The sequence below is a fragment of the Aspergillus karnatakaensis genome, assembly GCF_047715665.1.
Source record: "Aspergillus karnatakaensis strain CBS 102800 unplaced genomic scaffold BJY04scaffold_9, whole genome shotgun sequence".
NCBI classification, from domain to species: Eukaryota; Fungi; Ascomycota; class Eurotiomycetes; order Eurotiales; family Aspergillaceae; genus Aspergillus; species Aspergillus karnatakaensis.
Window position 1 is genome coordinate 389,845 of NW_027395721.1, and position 19,344 is coordinate 409,188.

At 50.0% G+C, this 19,344-nt stretch overlaps 7 protein-coding genes across 7 annotated transcripts; 3 read left to right on the plus strand and 4 right to left on the minus strand.

The window, feature by feature from the left end:
- Window positions 1–272: 272 nt before the first annotated feature.
- Window positions 273–1,500, minus strand: BJY04DRAFT_215167 (NIPSNAP family protein; the record flags this gene model as incomplete). The annotated part of the gene is made up of 2 exons (XM_073715422.1): window positions 273–757; window positions 819–1,500. 2 exons carry the CDS (start codon window positions 1,498–1,500, stop codon window positions 273–275), a joined length of 1,167 nt encoding a protein of 388 aa, XP_073574525.1.
- Window positions 1,501–2,894: 1,394 nt separating this feature from the next.
- BJY04DRAFT_205758 (uncharacterized protein) lies at window positions 2,895–5,006 on the plus strand (the record flags this gene model as incomplete). The annotated part of the gene is made up of 3 exons (XM_073713633.1): window positions 2,895–3,011; window positions 3,061–3,629; window positions 4,169–5,006. The coding sequence occupies 3 exons, from the start codon at window positions 2,895–2,897 to the stop codon at window positions 5,004–5,006; spliced, it is 1,524 nt and encodes a 507-aa protein (XP_073574526.1).
- A 360-nt stretch (window positions 5,007–5,366) lies between these two features.
- Window positions 5,367–6,756, minus strand: rho3 (Rho family GTPase RHO3). Its single transcript, XM_073709195.1, has 8 exons — window positions 6,487–6,756; window positions 6,377–6,427; window positions 6,309–6,326; window positions 6,233–6,249; window positions 6,160–6,174; window positions 5,986–6,107; window positions 5,730–5,931; window positions 5,367–5,675 (listed from the first exon to the last, which is right to left on the minus strand). The coding sequence occupies exons 1-8, from the start codon at window positions 6,534–6,536 to the stop codon at window positions 5,557–5,559; spliced, it is 594 nt and encodes a 197-aa protein (XP_073574527.1). The 5' UTR covers window positions 6,537–6,756; the 3' UTR covers window positions 5,367–5,556.
- A 783-nt stretch (window positions 6,757–7,539) lies between these two features.
- On the plus strand, window positions 7,540–9,577 carry BJY04DRAFT_169569 (putative COP9 signalosome subunit 2 (CsnB)). Its single transcript, XM_073709197.1, has 4 exons — window positions 7,540–7,704; window positions 7,767–7,925; window positions 7,976–8,036; window positions 8,086–9,577. The coding sequence occupies exons 1-4, from the start codon at window positions 7,661–7,663 to the stop codon at window positions 9,343–9,345; spliced, it is 1,524 nt and encodes a 507-aa protein (XP_073574528.1). The 5' UTR covers window positions 7,540–7,660; the 3' UTR covers window positions 9,346–9,577.
- A 531-nt stretch (window positions 9,578–10,108) lies between these two features.
- BJY04DRAFT_169556 (uncharacterized protein) lies at window positions 10,109–10,944 on the minus strand. Its single transcript, XM_073709196.1, has 2 exons — window positions 10,480–10,944; window positions 10,109–10,417 (listed from the first exon to the last, which is right to left on the minus strand). The coding sequence occupies exons 1-2, from the start codon at window positions 10,826–10,828 to the stop codon at window positions 10,305–10,307; spliced, it is 462 nt and encodes a 153-aa protein (XP_073574529.1). The 5' UTR covers window positions 10,829–10,944; the 3' UTR covers window positions 10,109–10,304.
- A 2,326-nt stretch (window positions 10,945–13,270) lies between these two features.
- On the plus strand, window positions 13,271–15,549 carry BJY04DRAFT_169639 (OTU family ubiquitin thioesterase). The gene is made up of 7 exons (XM_073709199.1): window positions 13,271–13,757; window positions 13,812–13,898; window positions 13,963–14,026; window positions 14,073–14,338; window positions 14,445–14,716; window positions 14,775–15,218; window positions 15,268–15,549. Exons 1-7 carry the CDS (start codon window positions 13,512–13,514, stop codon window positions 15,344–15,346), a joined length of 1,458 nt encoding a protein of 485 aa, XP_073574530.1. The 5' UTR covers window positions 13,271–13,511; the 3' UTR covers window positions 15,347–15,549.
- Window positions 15,550–16,159: 610 nt separating this feature from the next.
- Window positions 16,160–18,699, minus strand: BJY04DRAFT_169603 (putative C6 transcription factor (Gal4)). Its single transcript, XM_073709198.1, has 6 exons — window positions 18,541–18,699; window positions 18,458–18,487; window positions 18,315–18,409; window positions 17,948–18,264; window positions 16,719–17,889; window positions 16,160–16,657 (listed from the first exon to the last, which is right to left on the minus strand). Exons 1-6 carry the CDS (start codon window positions 18,571–18,573, stop codon window positions 16,261–16,263), a joined length of 2,043 nt encoding a protein of 680 aa, XP_073574531.1. The 5' UTR covers window positions 18,574–18,699; the 3' UTR covers window positions 16,160–16,260.
- Between the last annotated feature and the right edge of the window lie 645 nt (window positions 18,700–19,344).

Genomic DNA, 19,344 nt, shown 5'->3' on the forward strand with positions numbered 1-19,344 from the left:
ATGCGGTGCAGAGGTGGACAATCTCAATAGCGCTAATTATTCCATATTTCATACACTAAAATCACCGCCAAGCAAAATTGGGCAGAGGCCAGGAACCGAGGGACAACCACATCCACTTTATGCTGGCAGTTAAGCAGACAAGCAGACATCTATTTCCTGCGCGGCTGTCGCTTGCGTTAGCCCATCCATGGCGCTTGGATCTTTCTGATGGAGCGTTGAGGCTATACAACCATACTGGTTCCAGGAGATATTGGGGCTGCCAGTTTTAGGGTTTAACCAACAGGGCTCCAGGGCATCGGGATCAGAATGCGGCTCTGCATAGTTTGGATGAGCGGGACAGTCTTGTGAACAGTCTCAGCCCAACCTTCGATGCCCCATGACTGCTCGCGCCGGATCTTGCGTTCCTCAAGATTCGCGAATTGCCACAGATGGTGGACAGTATTCAAGTCACCAATTTGGACAAACCAAGCTCCAACGCCTTCCATAACTTCGCGACGTGCTTTGAGCCCGCGTCGCCAATGGGTCTCCCACTCCAGGAGATTACCAGGGTGAAGGGTATAGGATCGAAGTTCGAAGACACCTCCGAGGCGGCGTGGCGGGGTGGTAGGCCAGAATGAGAACTCCTGCATCAACGAAGTTTTCTTGCTCTTGATCAAGCTCTTGAGTTTCCGGTCAAACTCAGGGAAATCCGGATGACGCGAAATATTGTGGAGCGAAGCGTGATAGCCTTCGTATCGTTGGTACTCCCAGATGTGCACTAGCGATGTTAGTACTTTTAATCGCCGGGATATCACAAGAATTGGGTCGAGTATGGATACCAAAGGTTTCATTGTCGCCCACTTGGGTTCGCCAACTTCCTACCAAGTTGACACGGTTTTCTTCAGCGCCGGCCATCCGAGGATACCACTGGCCGACTAGATCGACATATTCATCAACCCGGTCGGGCTTCACTTCGTGGAAGACAATGGAGTGGACGTATTTGCCGCGTGCAAGAACTTGCGAAAAGGAGCGTTCGATGTCTTTATCTAGCTGCTGGCCTTCCTTCGTTCCGTAAATCAACGAGGAAAGAGGTCCGCGTTTGGGAGATCGGCTGGCTTCCGAAAACTGTTCGTCTCCTAAAGAACGGTGGGTAGAAAGTGAGCCCAGTGCGTGATTGTCAAGAACATCGGCGGCATCAAAGACAGGGCTTTTGTTATCGCTCGCGTCGCTCTTGAGGGGAGCAGCGGGAGCGGTAGCGTACTCACGGAGGCGATCACGGGCAACAGGGGATGGGGCAGATGCAGAGGTGGAAGCAGAAGCACCGACTGACTGACTCTCTTGCTGCTCTCTCTTCTTGCGAGCTACTTCCAGGTTCTCGCGAAACTCCTTCTGACGTGCAGTAAACTCTTCAGCTGAGTCGGGGGTGATGTCCCGAATGGAGGGCGCGCGGTAGACAGGGGCAGATGTATGGAAAGGTCGAGCCAGCGAGGAAGCAGGCCGGAAGAATCGAGATGCGAACATGGCTGAAAGAGATGCAATACGATATTCAGCAAACAGACAAACAGACAATACAGAAACGTCGAGCAGATAAAAAAAAAAAGCGCCGGTTCCGGGAAAGTGTGGTGTTTTGTTGTTGAGCAAAACGGATACAAGCGGGAAGCGGGATTGAGAGGATCACACCTTATCCCTAGGTGGCAAGAGAGCACAAGAGAAGGGGGGGTGTTCGAAGAGGGGTGAAGATGGCAGATAAGGAGCAGGGATGATTTGAAGATGACACGAGATGCAGAATAGTGGCCAGACGGCTGAGAGGAAGGTGCAGCACAGCAGGAGTAAAACTGGGAGCCAGTAAGGAAGTAGCTCGCTCAAAGACCAGGGTCAGCAATCTGAGAGGGTATTTCCCCGGATTGACAGTCAAAGCTCATCCACGGGTTTTGGACGGACAAGATGCGAGAATAATAGCACACCAATGGCGAGGGTGAGGTGGAAAGAGGGGAGAGAGGTTCGAGTGTAGAAGACGACTGGAAGTAAGCTGGGGAGAGCGCTGCAACCTCGTAGCTTGCCTTTGGGCGAATGCGGGGAAGGAGTCTTGGTAGGTTAGGTAGTGTCTTAGCCCCGGTGAAATAACGAGAAATGAGGAGAAGTGATGCTGCACCAGGAGAGGGAGCTGTCTTATACCTCTTCCTTCTTTTGTTATTATCCAGCAGCTCCACTGCGGTTCAGATCGATATCCAGATCAACCCCTTGATTCGGCATATGATGAGCTATCTGTGGACAGTGATGGTGATCTCTGGTCCAGCAGCTCCTTCCCCATGTATCCATGACGCCATGGGTGGCTTTGCGGCACAGCTAAGTGTACAGGACAATTCGCTGCTGCTAATAATGCAGTATAGCCTGTGCGATTAGATGCCTTGCGCGTCCTCTGACAGCTCACTTACTACCTTGCATCGAGGGCTTTGAGGGTCTACGGAGTAGACTAAGGGGTTTATCCTTGAGATATGCGGCTTGCTCTTAATTCCTCATTCCTCCAATATTTATCCGAGCGGTCGTACAGCTAGTGGCTCCTGCAGAATCACCGGCGATCATAACAACAATGTGCGGTGGAAGTAGCAGTAGCTTCAACCGCAATAGTAAGAGCAGGCCGATCAGTTTACTGAAATGCTACCGCGAGTTCAAAAGATTGATTAGTCTTGACCAGTTCCAAAGAGGTTGATGTGCACTCTAGACAAAAAGCGAAACTGCAGATACTTTTGCGGGGGACGGACCGAACAGAAAGCCGGTTGCGGTTCGCCACGGTGCCACCCCCATCACGAAGTAATCGCCCCTCCACCGGAAAGCAGCCTGCTGAGGTTCGCTGCCACGACACCATGCCTTCGCTACAATTGCCTCCCAATCATTCCCACACCCGAACAGATACAATGAGCGACTCTTTAAATCCCCCGCTCTCGTACGAGGCCTCCGCGACAACTACTCATCGACATGTTGCAACCACCCTTCCTCCAGAGGTGGCTTCCTGCTTGAAAAACTCCCGCTTTGTATGTTCAGAGAATTCTTCTCAACAATTCACTCTAATGTTTGTTATAGCTCCATCTGGCAACATGCGATAACCTCACCCCCCACATCTCCCTTATGTCTTACACATACCTACCCTCCACGCCGTTTGACCCGTACCCCACGATCATCATGACTACCAATTCCTCATCGCGCAAGACCACCCATTTACAAACCAACCCCCGGGTCTCACTTCTGGTCCATGACTGGGTGTCACATCGGCCACCCACCCGTGCTTCGAACTCCGGAGCTACCCGTGATGGATCTCCACCTCCTGCAGCAACCCGATCCTCTCTGGCGAGTTTGCTCTTGAACCTGAACACGAGTGCCCTTTCCAGCATATCCACTACCATTACGGGAGAAGCTCGATTCTTGGAGCCGGGGTCGGAGGAAGAGACATGGTGTAAGGATCGGCATCTGGAGAATAACACGTTCGAGGAAGAAATGAGCACTTTCGGCCAAGTTTCACAACCTGGTCAACGCCGGCTCAGTCTCTCAATTGAGGATGATGTCCGAGTTGTCACTGTCCGGGTGCGTGAGGGTAGGCTTGCTGATTGGAAAGGAGGTGTGAGGGATTGGCTTGTTGTCCAGGAAGGCGAAGAGTCCATCGCGGACGCCGCGGCGAATGGTGTTGTACTTTAGAGCTGGCGTACGCTGAGAATGCATGGCTGACTCCATCCTCTTTTGAAATCTAGCTTATCAGCGCTAGGGGGATTGAGGCTTAGCAGAATCATGATTATGATCATCCTATATAATATGATTCTACACTTCGGAGTGAGCCCCTTGAGACTTGACCACTGGCAGGGGAAGCTCCCAGCCTCTGTATCATAGATAAGTCATTGACATTGGATACTCCGATACACTGTAGATGTCCCACGAAGAACCACGCTGCAAGCCAGGTTCAGAAGTTTAAGGTTACCTAGAGCTTGTTCATCACATGATCCGATGCCAGTGACGTCGGGGTAGCGCCAAAAACGACAACCCCAATCTAGCCCCGGAGGTACGAAGAACATCTCCAATTATTCTCCAACTACCACCCACTTCCGGACCAACTTCACCCACGATTATTCCTTTCAAAGAATGAATTGACCACTATAACAATCTCGACAACAGCAATCCAGTCCTCCTCTACAATCATGAGACTCGCCCATCTCCATTTCCCCGATATAACCTCCTTCACCCGCGTCGCAACTCTCCAACAATCTCTCACAACCCGTCTGCTCGCACATAAAAAGCTCACACACTCTCCCAATGCGCCCACACCTCCACCCCCCGACCCAACAATAATCACATTCACACCGAACCCTGTCTACACAACCGGCCGGCGCGACCTTCCACCCTCAAATACGACGCCCTCGCCTCAAAGAACACTCTCCTTGCCTCCACCTCTCGAGCCGATTCGACACCTTCTTTCCGCACCGGATGAGGGCGCCGCGGTAGCGGAGTACCACCCCACCTTACGTGGTGGGCAGACGACGTATCACGGGCCCGGGCAGATGGTTGCGTATACGATTCTGGATCTGCGGCGGCTAGAACTCACGCCGAGATGTCATATTCGGCTGTTGGAGAATAGTGTTGTTGATGTGCTGAGGGGGTATGGGCTTGAGGGAATTATCACGGAGGATCCGGGGGTTTGGGTGCCTCCGTCGTCTGCGAGCGAGGAAGGTGGGCTGCCTAGAAAGATTACGGCGGTGGGGGTTCACCTCAGGCGGAATATCAGCAGCTACGGAATTGGGTTCAATGTCACTCAGGAGCCCATGTGGTACTTTCAGCAAATTGTGGCCTGTGGGTTGGAGGGAAGAGAGGCGACCAGTTTGGAAGGACAGGGGGTAAAAGATGTCTCGATTGAGGAGGTTGCTGGGAAGTTTGCTGATGTCTTTGTGCGCAGGGTGAATGAGGATTTCGCTTGCGGGGGGAGCGCTACGAGGGAGAAGATCGATGAGGTCTATAGAGTAGAGGAAAAAGACTTGCAAGATTGATATATTAAATACTAAAATAGGTCTGGCCTAGTAATAGGGCGTATAGAGAAGCCTCGAACCTTCGAAACTCGAAGGCCTGCCACAGATGACAGGATTTGCGGTGACCATGGAGCCAAAAACCAACCGCACCAAGCAGACTCGTGACGAGGTGCCCTCAGATAAAAATACATCCATGATACACACACACTTTGCAGTAAGACAAGGAGTTGGAGCCGTACGCTGAACACCCAAATTTGAGAATTCAAATCGAATTGATGAAATAGTCAGTAGCCAACCTGAAAGCTTCTGGAAACGAAGCTTGAAGTCGATTTCTGCGTCCCGATCGGGACATGGTTAATTATGGCATTATGCGATAAAATCTGGAGGGTTGAGATTATATATAACGAAGCGAAGAAATGGCAGTGCAGATATTGCATGGCTGAAATGCTGAGTCGTAAGTAGTGGCGTCCCTCGAGCACGAAGATTGCGAATTGGTATAATCGAATTGAGTAACGAGATCGCCGGGTATATAGAACGGTTGACTTTGGAAGCGGAAATTGCAATGTAGCGCTCACTGAATGACGCAGCGGCTCTGCGATGAGCCAGAGTTCTGTGCCTTCACCTCAAGAGCGACTTTGGCGGCTTCGTAGAAGGCTTCTCTAATGCCACGGTTCTGCACGGCAGAGCACTCTGTGATAACTATTAGCAATGCACAGGTACAGACTTTCTCGAGTGCAGTCTGACCTAGGTACTTGACAGCCCCTATCTCCTTCGCCTTTGCCAGCCCTTGCTCGTAAGTGATGACATTAGGGTTGTCATTTGAGTTTTCATCCTTTCGCAAATCGCACTTGAGCGCTGTGAGAACAAGCTTGACTCCGGGGCAATTCTCCGAGATCTCTTCCGTCCATTTACTGGCCACATTCTCGAATGAATCGGGGCTGTCGACCTATAGTCCAAAGATTTAGTCGCAAGACAGTCCAATGCTGAATGAGGACCTTACGCTGAAGCACAGCATTATAACATGCGTATCCTCGTATGAAAGCGCACGCAATCGATCGAACTCTTCTTGGCCAGCCGTATCCCATAACGACAACTCCATGTGAACGTTATCAACAAAGATATCTTTCAAATGTAAGTATGTGTCGGGAGCAGAGACGATTAGGGTAGGGAATACCGTGGACATAGTTCTCTGGGAAGGCCGCAGTCAGCATTGTGTCAAAATACCCGGAATGCGCAGGGCCACAAACCAAAAACAGTCGGTTCACTAAGCGCCAGAGGAGCATGGTTAATACTGGATTTAATATTCGGTCGAGAAAGCCTTACTAAACCGTTGGGAAGTATCTATGCAAGAGTTAGCAAGCTCCAAGGCAGAATGTGCTGAGACAACCTACCCTCTTGTGAACACGTTCAAGGCGGAGGTTTTACCGCAAGCACCGTCTCCTCTGTTGTACAGTTAGAACCACGCGACACTTCTTCCAGGGTCATATTAGGTCTCACTGACAGGAGTACCATCTTGCGGCGAACAACTTTCTGGCGACCACAGAAATCCATTTTGAGAGGCAGGGTTGTCGGGGCTAGATCGGGGAATATGCGAGCGGGTCCAGGGGGGATTCAAGGAGGGCGAGTCGGCCAGCAGCAGGGTTTATATAGGAGGAACAAGGCGAGTGTATATGTCGTAGTTTTCTTGTGAGCGTGTAAGGATGCGTCTCGGTTCGAATATGAGATGTCGAGCGTAGGAGTTGAAGAAATGAGACTGCGCCCCAGTCGTGGGCCGTGGAGATCGATGTCATCGGACTAAATTCCTCAAATCCCGGCGAATAGGATGATTCTCATCTGCCAAGCGGTCGACACATGTCACGCCTCTTCCGGTTCCTGAGCCAGAGCTGCTTCCAGTCTACCTAGATACATCAATTTCTGTCTGCCTTCAAAGCTCAGTGAGCTCGGATCATCATTGTTCATGATGTATTGGGCTCTGGGGCAGGTGGTAACAGTGCCTGGGGTCTCCATAACGTGCTCCACTCTTCAATGTCTTGCATTCTGCCAGTATTCGACGAGTTAACCATAGCATAAGTATATACTAGGATAGCATAGAGCTAGATGAGAGGCTACACTACTCTCAGATGGTCCTGAGTAATATACATAGATTCAATGGGGCATTAAGCGGCCTTGGATGCTCCGGCCATCGATGCAGTGTCCCCTGAGAGATATATATATTTCCAGCTCAACATTTTTACAGTACAGTCCTCAAAATGTGGGACGCGATTTAGCAGACACTTAACTTAGCTTAAGCGATGCTAGTCGAATAAGCTACCCAATTTATACTAAGAAAGCATACTGTGTGACCTATCTAGCATGGGTCACCAAACAAAGAGCATTTACACTGCTTCCTACGTTGAGATTGGTGTAGCATCTCAATGTAGAAACTTGGTAGGACCCACAAGAGGCTCGAAGGTTGAATGTTGGGAGCGGGGACTGCAAGTGACTGCCTCAGGCATTAATGACTGCTGATACTGATAGATAGGCGGCGGGAGCTTCCCCCAAGCCACCACTGTCAAGCTGGCTCTTATCCATACCACCTGTCTCCATCTGCTATTTCAGACCTTCGAGCCTAGCAGTCTTTATGATTCGTATTTGACAGTTCCTTCTACCACCTGTATAAACCTAGATTGCCCGCCATGTCCGACGACGACGATTTCATGCACGACTCTGCTGATGAGGAGTGAGTACCATCGCAACGCAATCTCCACGCGCAAAGACCCCGGCTCACTTTTGCGATGCTAGTTACGACTTTGAGTACGAAGATGCGGACGACGATGAGGCAGAAGACATCGGGATCGAGAACAAATATTACAATGCCAAACAGATCAAGGTCGACAACCCGGAGGAAGCGATTGACGAATTCCTGGGGGTTCCTGCCCTGGAACAAGATAAAGGAGACTGGTATATCTTATACTCTCGGCGGCCGATAGTTGTATGCTGATAGCTTCAAGGGGCTTCAAGGGACTGAAACAGGCGATCAAGCTGGAGTTTAAACTGGGGAGATACGGTGATGTACGCCGATACCCATCTTTCTCCTGGGGAAGCTGGACTGACTTCATAGGCCGTTGAACACTACAGGGAACTCTTAACATATGTCAAATCGGCTGTCACACGAAACTATTCCGAGAAGTCGATCAATAACATGTTGGACTACATTGAAAAGGGAGCCGATGACGACAAGGCGTACCAATGCATGGAAGAATTCTATTCTCTTACCCTCAGCTCATTCCAGAACACAAATAATGAGCGGCTGTGGCTTAAGACGAATATCAAATTGGCCCGCTTGTGGTTAGAACGAAAAGAGTATGGCCAGTTGAGCAAGAAAGTGCGGGAGTTACACCGGGCCTGTCAGCGGGAAGACGGATCGGATGACCCCAGCAAGGGCACATACCTACTCGAGCTATATGCGTTGGAGATTCAGATGTACGCCGAAACAAAAAACAACAAGCGCTTAAAGGCACTCTACCAGCGGGCTCTCCGCGTGCGGTCGGCGGTACCGCATCCCAAGATCATGGGTATTATTCGCGAATGCGGAGGAAAGATGCATATGAGCGAGGAGAACTGGGAGGAGGCGCAGAGTGATTTCTTTGAGTCCTTCCGAAACTACGACGAGGCGGGTTCGATGCAACGGATTCAAGTGCTGAAGTATCTCGTGCTGACCACCATGCTAATGAAATCGGACATCAACCCTTTCCACTCGCAAGAGACGAAACCGTACAAGAACGACCCCCGCATCTCTGCCATGACCGATTTGGTAGACGCGTTCCAGAGAGATGACATTCACGCGTACGAAGAGGTATTAAGCAAGAACCCGGACGTTCTGGCCGACCCCTTCATCGCGGAAAACATTGACGAGGTCAGTCGGAATATGCGGACCAAGGCTATTCTTAAACTGATCGCGCCGTACACCCGGTTCACGCTCCGTTTCATTTCGAAGCACATCAAGATTTCCGTGACGGAGGCACAAGACATCCTGGGCTTCCTTATCCTCGACAAGCAACTGAATGCCAAGATCGACCAGGAAAACGGGACGGTCTCGGTTGAAAGCGCAAGCGACGTGGATCGACTCCAGTCCCTGAAGGAGTGGAACGAATCTTTAACAGCGCTCTGGCAAGTGACTCTAAACGATGGCGACGGATTCAAAAACGACGATGGCTCGCAGATGGGCGGGATGGGATTGCGACCACCCTCATTCTACCAATCGGCCTTTGACGACGATGTTACCGCTGGAGACCCACGTACTGCCAGTCACCGATTCCGAAGAGGGGGTAAGGGTAACAAAGCAGGACACGGGATCAAGAGTGGCTCGGGGGTGTTTTAGGCGGGGAAAAGAGGCAGGAGACAGGAAGAATCGGATGTTGCACAGAGGCAAAAGCAGTGCTACTCGTACTTAGGAGTCAGGCGAATCATGGATGCATGCTTATAATCCCTGCCCGCTGCTGGTCGCTGGGCTTGCAGAAACTTTCAAGATATCATTATTATTGAATATCTGGCCTGTTGTGTGGGGGCTCGCGGTGTGCGTCGTGCCGTGACTGTCGTGTACATAATACATACGTATGTATGTTCTCACCTCGTCTCTCTGTCCCTCTCTCACCGAGGCTTACCAATGCCACTGGTGCTGGGTGCTGCATGCTGCACGACGAACGCATCCACAGCTCCCAAGTGACCTGTAGGAACCCACCATGGGACGAGGGAAGCGTGATCCGCCCGTTGTTTGCCTGATAAGAGGCACATGGGACAGAACCGCTCATTCGCGCGGATAGGCTGCATCACCGCAGGGTGACAATGGAGCTGCAGTTGTAGCACTGGTGGAGATTGAGAAAGAACGACTGGAGGAGGTCGGTCAGTCACCCAGCTCTCGAATTCCGTCTCCCGCTAGACGGGCGTGTACATGCACTTCGGTACCTACCTAGGTAGCATTTTTGCAGAACCGACCGACTGAATAGCCTTGGCCGGGAAAAGGATTCTGCTGTGGCCACCAAACACCTCAAGTCTGATGTAGTCTGGACTCTTGCCTGTCGCGAGTATTCGTTAACAACAATGCCTTTGCTGTCAAGAAGCGGGTCAACTTGCAACAAAGTTGTGTACTTAGCCGTAACTTCGTAGTCTAGATTGTGGAGAGAGGGGAACAATTGGCGTGTTGTCATTGCAGGAACTCCTCCAATTGTCCGTTAGTCAGATAATAGCACGTCTTCCGTACATCCTTGCGGTGAACAGCTGGTGGGAAAACTCTTGTCAGTCGTCACCGGGCCCAGGCGAGTAGACCAGCTTGAGTCTGCTTTAGTTTGCCATGATTCTTCTTGAAGAGGCAGGAATGCAAGGTGATCGGCTGTTTCGTGCAGACTCAATTGAATATTCCCGTCGACTAATGCCACGGTGCTTCCGTCCCGCTGCTGCACATCAATTTACCGTGACGGATCAGAAATCAAGACTCAAAGAGTTTCCCTCCACTCACCTGCGCCGAGGTTTGATGCGATTCTGCCGTCCGGACGCTCGTTCTGGCCGTGTCCTTCCGTCTGGACAGATAGAGCCTGACGCTGAAATATGTCTGGATATGGTCGAAAGACAGTAGTGGTAATCTTGCCCTGGGAATCGCTAGACAACAAACAGGAATATTCGTAGCAAATAACGTCTACCAACTTACGATCGACAGCTGAGCTGGCATATAATGGAGGTATCAGGCCCAGGGGTCGGCTGAAGTAAATCTTGGCGATACTCCCGAGCACAGATGTACGACAGGGTTGATGGGAAAAGGTACGATCGTAAGAATCACTTCTGAAAGGTACTCTGCAGGCCTTGTGCATACTACGTATGTACTGTACAGTAGGCTCAAAAGCGAAGGGAAAAAAAAGGGAATCCAGGCAGGTACAGACGACAGAGGCAACCACCCGCACTTAGTACAGAGTATATCTTTTGACATCGACTTGAGCGCAGCCTCGGGCGCTATTTCCGAGGCAGCTTATGCAAGGCCTGTCTTAGTTGGTTTAGTTGGTTTACTAGAAGAGGGAGAAAGGGCCGATTTGCTCTCGTTGCGGGATGATTTATCCAGATAACATGCAAGATCAAGATTGGGTGAAACCTTCGCATTGCAAGTCTCAAATGCCAAAGAGGCGACAGAGGCTGCCTACGAGGATGGAAAGGAAATGCTCTAGTTACCCGGTGGAATGGTCCAGAGACAGCGCCACGGTGGTCTGATCCCTAATATTGAAATCCGATATACACAATTGTATATCCGGCCCTGTCGTCTATATATACATATAGTACAAGAGCGATGATTGCGGGATCGGATTGGTAGTTGGTGGTGAGGTCAAGCCGATGGTTTCACGTTGCTTCTTCGAAATGTGTATAATTATTGAAAGCCCTTACTCCGCAGACTGCTTAGTCTCTTTGCTAGTTCAACATCACTCAGACCTCTTCGGTGATTTGGCTTCGAGAGAGGACAATAGCGACAAGAAAAATCCATCGACTCAGCAGACGAGATGTAGACCACCGCAGAGCTGATGGGGACGAAGGATGTCAGACGAGGTCAAAGCATCGCGTAGTAGAACTTTGTTTTGGTTTATCGTTCTTTGAGAGGTGATTGTCGAGTGCGCAGCTGATTTGTATGTACTTCACTTTTCTTATTTGTCTGAGACTTCTTCTGCTCTACATTAGCGAGAAAAGGCAAATTCGAGACAAGAGGCGTTGGGGCCGGATCCTAAGATGGTGCCTTTGGCTCCTCCCCACCCTCGTAAAAATGCTGCTGCATGCAAGCCCGGAGCAGTACGGAGGACGGATTCTTAGAGGAGGTACCAGTAGCAAGCGATGGTTTAGATTAACTTGGCCTGGCCATGCTAAGCAGAAGGGCAACCGCCCCGAGTGCGCGAAGGAGGATTTAGGTCGAAAGTAGCTCACCTGTGAATGGTGGAGGACCCAAGCTCTCTTTCATGACAGCCAGGGTGCTTGAAAGTTGAGAAAGGCACAAGGATTGTTAGACGGATAGTGGTTTTGGATCTGAAAAGACAGCCAGCCAGCTTACTCGCAGTCTCACACTACGACTAGCTGCAGGACAATCGACCCAGTCAAGCACGGAGCTGTGGGCGGACATGTGGTCGCTTTCAAGTGCATGGTATGGAGTTTCTCTCTCCAGTCATAGTGACGATGATCATACCGGGCTATGATTTCAATCCCGACCATTAACTCCAAGGATGACGAGGGGAATTGGCGATGGGAGGGTCATTGATGGAGATGGCTAAGAGTGCGGTCTGAGCACCGGCAGAGCGGGCGGCCATCACTGGCCAAAGTGCGGAGGATTCGGCATTTGCCCGGTGACCATGGGAAAATGAGAGCATTGGCAATAAGTATGAGGATTGGAAGGAGACGCGATCGATCGTAAGTTTAGTCACTAAGTTATATTGCCGTGGATCTTCCACCGAAGAATCGGAGACGATGATTCTTGGGGCCCGGGGGGCACTGAAGTACAATACGTCGAACTGGGGCATAACTACTGCTGCGAAGGTCGGTACCGCGATAGTTATTTGTCAGGACTCAGGACCGTCGAGCTCGATCGATCCACAGCCTTATCTCATGAGAATCCATTTCTGAAGCCTGGAGACTTGTTCGTGGAGTATTGCTGCAGCTTGCTGTGCAGTGGTGCAGTAGTTAGTTAGCTGGAGGAATTGGCTGTGGAAAGAAAAAAGGGAAACCCCGCGCGTCTCTTTCGGCGCTCAGAAGCTTCTCCCCGCGAGAGCGACCTGCTCTTCTTACTTATTATTATTTAATATTGACCCGGACTATCGCCCCATCTCTCTTTCTTCCCTCATGAAGTTCTTTTCTCTGATCCCTGCTGTCTCTCTTCTCCAGCGTCTTTTGCCCGTTCGATCACACTAGGTACTAGGTTCGGTTCTCCAAAGGTCAGCAACTGCCTCTCTTTATCACCATCATCATCATCACCATCACCATCATCAATTCCCACTGGAATCCATCCTGTAGTCTCCATCATGATTATCAGAACCATCACAGTCATCTCGAATTGACGAGTCAAGCGGGGGATCTGACTGGATGGCTGCTGTGTCACATGCTAGATTGGCCCAATCTGGCTCAAAGCTAGCTTCCATCCAACAGACCTCACCTTCGCACTTCCATCCACTCTGTCTTTTCACTTTCACATCCACCCTCCCTCATCTCAATCCCCCTGCTTCTCGCCTGTTCCACTTTAGACTTCTTATCCTTCGCTTCGTATGATCTGTCATAGGATCGTTGCTCCTATGTTATATCCAACCCCTCCCACCCCGTGATGCTAAGTCGTCGTTGTCTCAACAGGTTTCTGCTGTGCTAAGACGGACTTATTCTTGACACCCGGACGCCTGTGGTAGGACGAATTACCGAGAAAGCCCACCGGTCCTCTCCTTTAGATGATGTCCTTGGAGTGATAACCCTGGATCGCACCTTCCCTCTGCCAGCACCTCCTCGACTGTCTCCGAAGAGCCGCTCTAGATAGCCCATGCGATGTCCTTATCGGACATTCCTAGAAATCACTTTGATCCCTTGAGCCACTTCTCATCCAAAGAGGAACATATTCCTGGTTATTACCCCCAGTCTCTGCCGTCGCCCGCCTGTCTCAGTCACGGGTTTTCTCAGCTGCCGAGCACATTATATGGTCATCACCCTGCTGCCTTCAACATGAACCAACCGCCATCCGAAGAGATGAGCCGCTACCAGGAGCTCTCTGACAAGTATGAGCCGGATCTCCCAGTAAGAAACATCATCTTGCATGCTGTTAGTTGCGCCCATTGACATTTCCCACAGGGCCCTCTCGTCTCCCATAAACAATCTACTGATGCCATTGCCATCGAATACGCCAATGCTGATCCAACCTTCGTCACCAAGACAGCAGTATGATTGAACCCCCCCAAGAGTATAGGCTGTCTTGGTCTGTTGCTGATTGCCTCGTTTTCAGGCCCTAGCTGTGACCCATCCGTACTCCCGTATCATGAAAGGAGATGGAAATTGTGGTTGGAGAGGTAAATTGAGTGCTTCTAGTGAAAGCCAAAAACTAACCTCGTTTAGCAATTGCCTTTGGATACTTTGAGAACATCTTCAATCTACGTGATCCAGCACATGCGCAGCGCGAGATGCTTCGGATCAAATCCCTCAACACTCTTCTGGACCAAACCGGACAACAAGAGGCCATGTACGAAATGTTCGTGGATGCGACAATGGAGGCCTTTGAGAGCGTACTGAATGCGATCAACCGGGGAGAGCGACATGACTCGTTTCTCGTTGATTTGTTCAATGACGGATACAACTCGACCGCCATCATCACTCATTTTAGAGTTAGTAACCCTCCGGCCGCCCCTTGTTGGCTTGATCTACTTTGCAGCGTTTCTTGAATCTCGAAGACCAGGAATGTTGACTAACATGATGTTTCCCGATTCACAGCTTCTGGCCAGTGCATGGATGAAATTGAACCACCAACAATTCCAAGGCTTCCTTTCCATGCCTCTTAATCAGTACTGCTCAACGCGAATAGAACCCGTGAGGACGGAAATTGATGAAATTGGGCTGCGGGCACTTATTGATGTTGTAATTGAAGGATCCGGGCTCTTGGTCCAGATCCTGTACCTCGACCGCAGCGAAGGAGATGCTGTTACTCCACACATACTTACACAACCTAGACCGACCACCGGCGCTATCCGTCTCCTATACCGACCGTAAGCCCACCTACCAGCTTTTGACATGCTGTTTTCGCTGCTGACGTACCCTACATAGAGGCCATTATGATCTTATATACCAAGTAGAGCCGCCCCTAATTACACAGCCAGTGGTCAACATTCAGTACGGCATGTCCCAGAATTACTCGTGGGACCCTAATGGTTTCGCTTTTGATATTCACCCAAGCTTGATGGCGATCCCGAACATGATGATGGACTCGCCATATCCCAATACCCCTACTCCTCCGATGTCTCAACCTCCATCTGATCCTTATCAAGCCCTTCCTCCACAGGAAGTCTACCAGCCCCCTATGCACACAACTCCACCGCCGCCACCTGCGCCTATTCCCGGCATGCAGATACCGGTCCGCTTAACCGGACCACCTCCTGTTATGACTTCATTACCTCCACGATCAACCGAAGGGGCTCAAATTCGGTTGAATCCACTTGTGATGGAGCCAAACCTGAGCCGGTCACTTCCAGTTACTCCACCATTCAAGAAGTATATCTTCCGGTCTTTTCTTCGCCTGATGCGACTAACATGATGCCAGTTCCCCATTCAATGTAGCACATTTCGCCAACTCGGACTTTCAACCGATTCACTTCAATCCCAGCGAGCCTCGCAAGTAGGGCGAACTGCGGGGAAATCTGGTCACGATCCCTGCTCTGGCCCCATTGTAGCTTTCTATGACATACGAATATGACCCTACGATATGAATTGCACAGCCCGGTTTCGGATATAAGGAGGTAGCTTGCTATGACGAATGTTCTTCTTTCTACATAACTACCCTTGCGCTGGTAATGAAACTGAGATATAATGCGTTATTGTCAAGTGTTGGTGGCGGTTTGCTCATCTTGTGGGCGCACTGCCCGGCTGATCCATTATTAGCGTGTGCTTTGCTGCATCCGTTTGAGCGCATTATTGATTTTTGTTTGAGTATTCTATAAGAGGGCGCGCTAATGACCCGGTGGTTTCTTCCAAATCCAAGACATGATTCCTATTGGTCTAAGCTATCTCCGGATTGTGTTCAATCTTCACTGTAGACGATGTAGAAGCTGAGGCATGCACAGGAACTCAAATGCATCTTCATGTGGAACAGATGGGCATGATAATGTAATCTGCATAGGCTCTTCCCTCTGCATCCACATATATGTAGAAATTATATGTTCTTGTGATGGTTCAATTGAGAAGAGAAGAGTGGTTACTAGGTATTTCCACTGATGTCTGTCCGATCGATGCTGTATGGCTAAGGGAAAAGTTTCACCCGATCCCAATGCGAAGCGATCATGGGTATCTCGCATGTAGTGGCAGATTGACTGCCTATATATATGTAAGTGTATAGCGTTCGGAGTATTCAGTGGTCGAGGAGGAGAGACCCTCTCAAGTGTCTCAAGCATATCAGGTGAGTCAATTGTCACTGCGCATTGGTACCGATTCCAGGCCAGAAGCCGGTAGTGCCTTGGTGATTGGATGTTTCAACCTGTTTTTGGTTGGTTGATTTGAGAAATGCTATGTTTGAAATATATCACTGTAGTGCGGCACATCAGGTGAATTCGTTTTGCGGAGTTGGAGCGAAATTCACCCATTCGGAAAAATCCATCCCCGCGTTGACGTTTAGGTCTTGATTCACGTCCGGAAACATGCTGCCGAATGTGGGGTCGTTATAAAGTTGATCTGCAAATGGCATGAAGATCGGCTGTGGCTGCTGCTGTGTCCGGGCGGCGCCGCTGGGACTCGTGGGGGTTGAGGAGTATACAGGAGCGCAAAGACGGTTGATTACCTCAAGACAACGACCAGCAAGGTGATTGCTGCTCAAAGAGGGATGCATGAGGAGTGCTTTGGTTGCCTCAATCTCTTGGAGCCAACTTGGTGCATCTGTACTGGCTGGATCCGTCATTAATAAGATAATTGGTATTAGACCCGCTTGGAAAAGGAAGTAACTTGGTGATATTAGTTATAATGGCAACAAAATAGGGCCTTGTCCTGGATCTGGAGACTTACAGCATGTACCATACACCAATTCTAGTGCAGAGATTTTGGTTCACAAAGTCCGTGATCGAGGAGATGGTTAACCTCGCATTGCGGAAACAGAGCATCCTGCATTCGACTTCGAAAGGGTCTTCTGGCTCAGTAGGCGCATTTGGCGTCCATCTCCTAGAGGCCCACCTCAGAAGAATGGGACGATAGATCAGAATCCTCAGATTCCAGTCTCGCCACAATAGTCGGTTGCGGACTAAAGCAAAGTTGTCTGACATAGAACCGTGGTCTGGTTGTTTAAGATAATCGGGCAGCCCGTTATACCACTCCTCCATTGGTTTCTGGAGATTCAGGGTTTCCTCTGGGGTTAGACTCGGCCCCGAAATAAGTCGTTGATAGACACTATTGGTCAGTATATGGAACCTTGCTTGTGCGATCATTCCTGTATAGAGAGTAGGCTCGTCAACCTCGGGAGGTATAGTTGTAGTTGTCATGACAAGAGCATCGTCGTGAATGTTGAGTACATGTTTCACGTCCATAACGCTGTCCTCTGGGAGCAGAATCGGACGGCCGAAAGTCTTCGCGGCACCACTATCGAATATGTAGACACCCCACCACAGTCTTCTTCGGACTTCTCGCTGCAAGAGACTAATCTTCCAACCGTGGAACTCTTTATGTAGCCCAAGGCTCATGGACATCCGAACGGCCAAGCCGAGGAAATTCCAGCCTGTGTTCGGCTTATTCCGCTTCTGCGCATAATTGCTCAAGAATAACAATGCCTGAACAAGAGTGAGATTGCCGGCCTCAAAAACAGACATCTGCTGCAACCTGCTTCTGGCTTCTTGATAGAAAGTGATATCTAGATCAGAGTTATCGTCACCGATACACCATGCCCCAAGCGCGAGGATTGTGTTTAGAAGGATTTGCCATGCTGGCCCATGTGGTCGCGGGAGCTGTTCGTAGAACTGTGCTCTGAATGTGGCTTCGTGAACAAACGGATAGCTCATATGGTAATTTTGAAAGAATGCATCCATGAAAGCGTGTTCAACAACACCAGAAGGCGCGATGTTCAACAGCTGGGATTTCAGGGGAATTTTATCTGTCTTGTCGGTGGGTTTTGTTGTGCCAGGTGGTATATTGAGATCAAACCCATGATCAAACATGGCACGAAGTGGTACAACACCCGATGATGCCCCTGAGAATGATGGGTCAGTTTAGGGAAGCCATGGAGATACCCAAGTGTAGCAAAATACCGAAATAACCGGCACCTTCCGGCTTGATTGACAGAGCTGCCATGCCGTCTGTTAGATCACCAAGCGTGATTCTGTTTTCCGCCCAGTCAAACCCATCGGCCTGCTGCGGTAAAGCCTCTGGCGGCGGCTCGTGCCGTTCTGCTTCGGTCTTTGCGGGGGTCGAATGTCTTGAGGAAGACTTGGACGAAGAGCCAGCTTTGACAGGCTCCTGATCATGCAGAAGAGAGCGAACCGTGGCATCCAGATCACCCCCCGGGAACAGCCGCCCTAGGGCTGTTTCAAATGCTTGCAAGCGGTCTTCAACGAAGGTCAAATGCCTGCAATGGGCATTAGTGATAGAGGGAACAAATGCTATTGTAGAACTTACTGCCGGGTTAGAGGGCTTCTGGTAACCTTGGGGCTATAGTTGCATTCTTTGTTGAGCTGCTTGCATTGGGAACAGATAGGTTTCTCTTTAGAGCACTGAGATTGAGTCAGACCCCCGAAGCACTTTGTCTCCTGGGGACTCACCTTGGATTTTCGTAGACGGCATTCATCACACTGTAAAATTTAGAACCATGGCTCGGTGCATTGTACGTATGGAAGAGGCTTACTGCAAAAGAGTGGGAATCGCGGGTGCTAGCCATATTTATACTGAGGTTCGACGCCAGATATCTCGCGCTCGACAGTCATAGAGAGCTTGGATCATCTGTCAGGTCAGCTGTTAGTCAAGGGATGTTTATTAATGATTGCCCAAGAATAACGGCTTTGCTGAGAGAAGCATATAGATGGAGGGATATGATAAGGTTCCTGGTCAATAGCTCCAGGAGGTACAGCAAAGTGTTCACAAAAGGAGCAGCTGAGATCTTGTCTTAGAGGTGCTGGCGGGCGGACACTCTTTTACTTGGCCTGGAGGGGTTGCAGTAGTGGGGTATAGAGAAAAGCAGAACACATAAAGCGATATGGGACAAACTTACGGTCGGCACAAACAATGAGTGACACTAGTGCACCAAACAGATGCAAGTACACATGCCCATGACAAGCAATTTGGAAAGAGTGGAATGACTGATTGACTGATTGACAGACTGAATGGATGTCAACGGGGAGACTTTGCAAGTGTGGGGGATGCATGCAAGTCATGTGATTTGGGAAAAATTCTCCTTACCTGCAATCTCCGAGCTTGCCATCCTTTACTTCTTAGTAGGATCCTTCTCGATAATAATTTCCCGTAAATACTCTATTTACGCAAAGATTCTAATACCCAATAGGTAAATCCGAACGCAGGTCCTGTTGGTACAAGACATCTAAGACTTTTACGGATATGGCCGCCGCAATACGTTATAGGGTCACTGCGCATTTTATCCCTCCTCAACGCTTTTAGAGGCATCAAGAAAATCCGAGTGTGTTCTATAGCACCG

Coding starts and splice junctions, on each gene's coding strand:
- rho3 (XM_073709195.1), bottom strand. CDS start 6,536: ATGGATTTCTGTGGTCGCCAGAAAGTTGTTCGCCGCAAGATGGTACTC. Junction 6,428..6,486: donor CGCCGCAAGATGGTACTCCT/GTCAGTGAGACC, acceptor ACTGTACAACAG/AGGAGACGGTGCTTGCGGTA. Junction 5,676..5,729: donor AGGGGCTGTCAAGTACCTAG/GTCAGACTGCAC, acceptor TAGTTATCACAG/AGTGCTCTGCCGTGCAGAAC.
- BJY04DRAFT_169569 (XM_073709197.1), top strand. CDS start 7,661: ATGTCCGACGACGACGATTTCATGCACGACTCTGCTGATGAGGA. Junction 7,705..7,766: donor CACGACTCTGCTGATGAGGA/GTGAGTACCATC, acceptor TTGCGATGCTAG/TTACGACTTTGAGTACGAAG. Junction 8,037..8,085: donor AACTGGGGAGATACGGTGAT/GTACGCCGATAC, acceptor CTGACTTCATAG/GCCGTTGAACACTACAGGGA.
- BJY04DRAFT_169556 (XM_073709196.1), bottom strand. CDS start 10,828: ATGCACAAGGCCTGCAGAGTACCTTTCAGAAGTGATTCTTACGATCGT. Junction 10,418..10,479: donor CGCATCAAACCTCGGCGCAG/GTGAGTGGAGGG, acceptor ATTGATGTGCAG/CAGCGGGACGGAAGCACCGT.
- BJY04DRAFT_169639 (XM_073709199.1), top strand. CDS start 13,512: ATGTCCTTATCGGACATTCCTAGAAATCACTTTGATCCCTTGAGCCAC. Junction 14,339..14,444: donor CCATCATCACTCATTTTAGA/GTTAGTAACCCT, acceptor CCCGATTCACAG/CTTCTGGCCAGTGCATGGAT. Junction 15,219..15,267: donor GTTACTCCACCATTCAAGAA/GTATATCTTCCG, acceptor ACATGATGCCAG/TTCCCCATTCAATGTAGCAC.
- BJY04DRAFT_169603 (XM_073709198.1), bottom strand. CDS start 18,573: ATGGCTAGCACCCGCGATTCCCACTCTTTTGCA. Junction 18,488..18,540: donor GCGATTCCCACTCTTTTGCA/GTAAGCCTCTTC, acceptor TAAATTTTACAG/TGTGATGAATGCCGTCTACG. Junction 16,658..16,718: donor ATTGGTGTATGGTACATGCT/GTAAGTCTCCAG, acceptor AATATCACCAAG/TTACTTCCTTTTCCAAGCGG.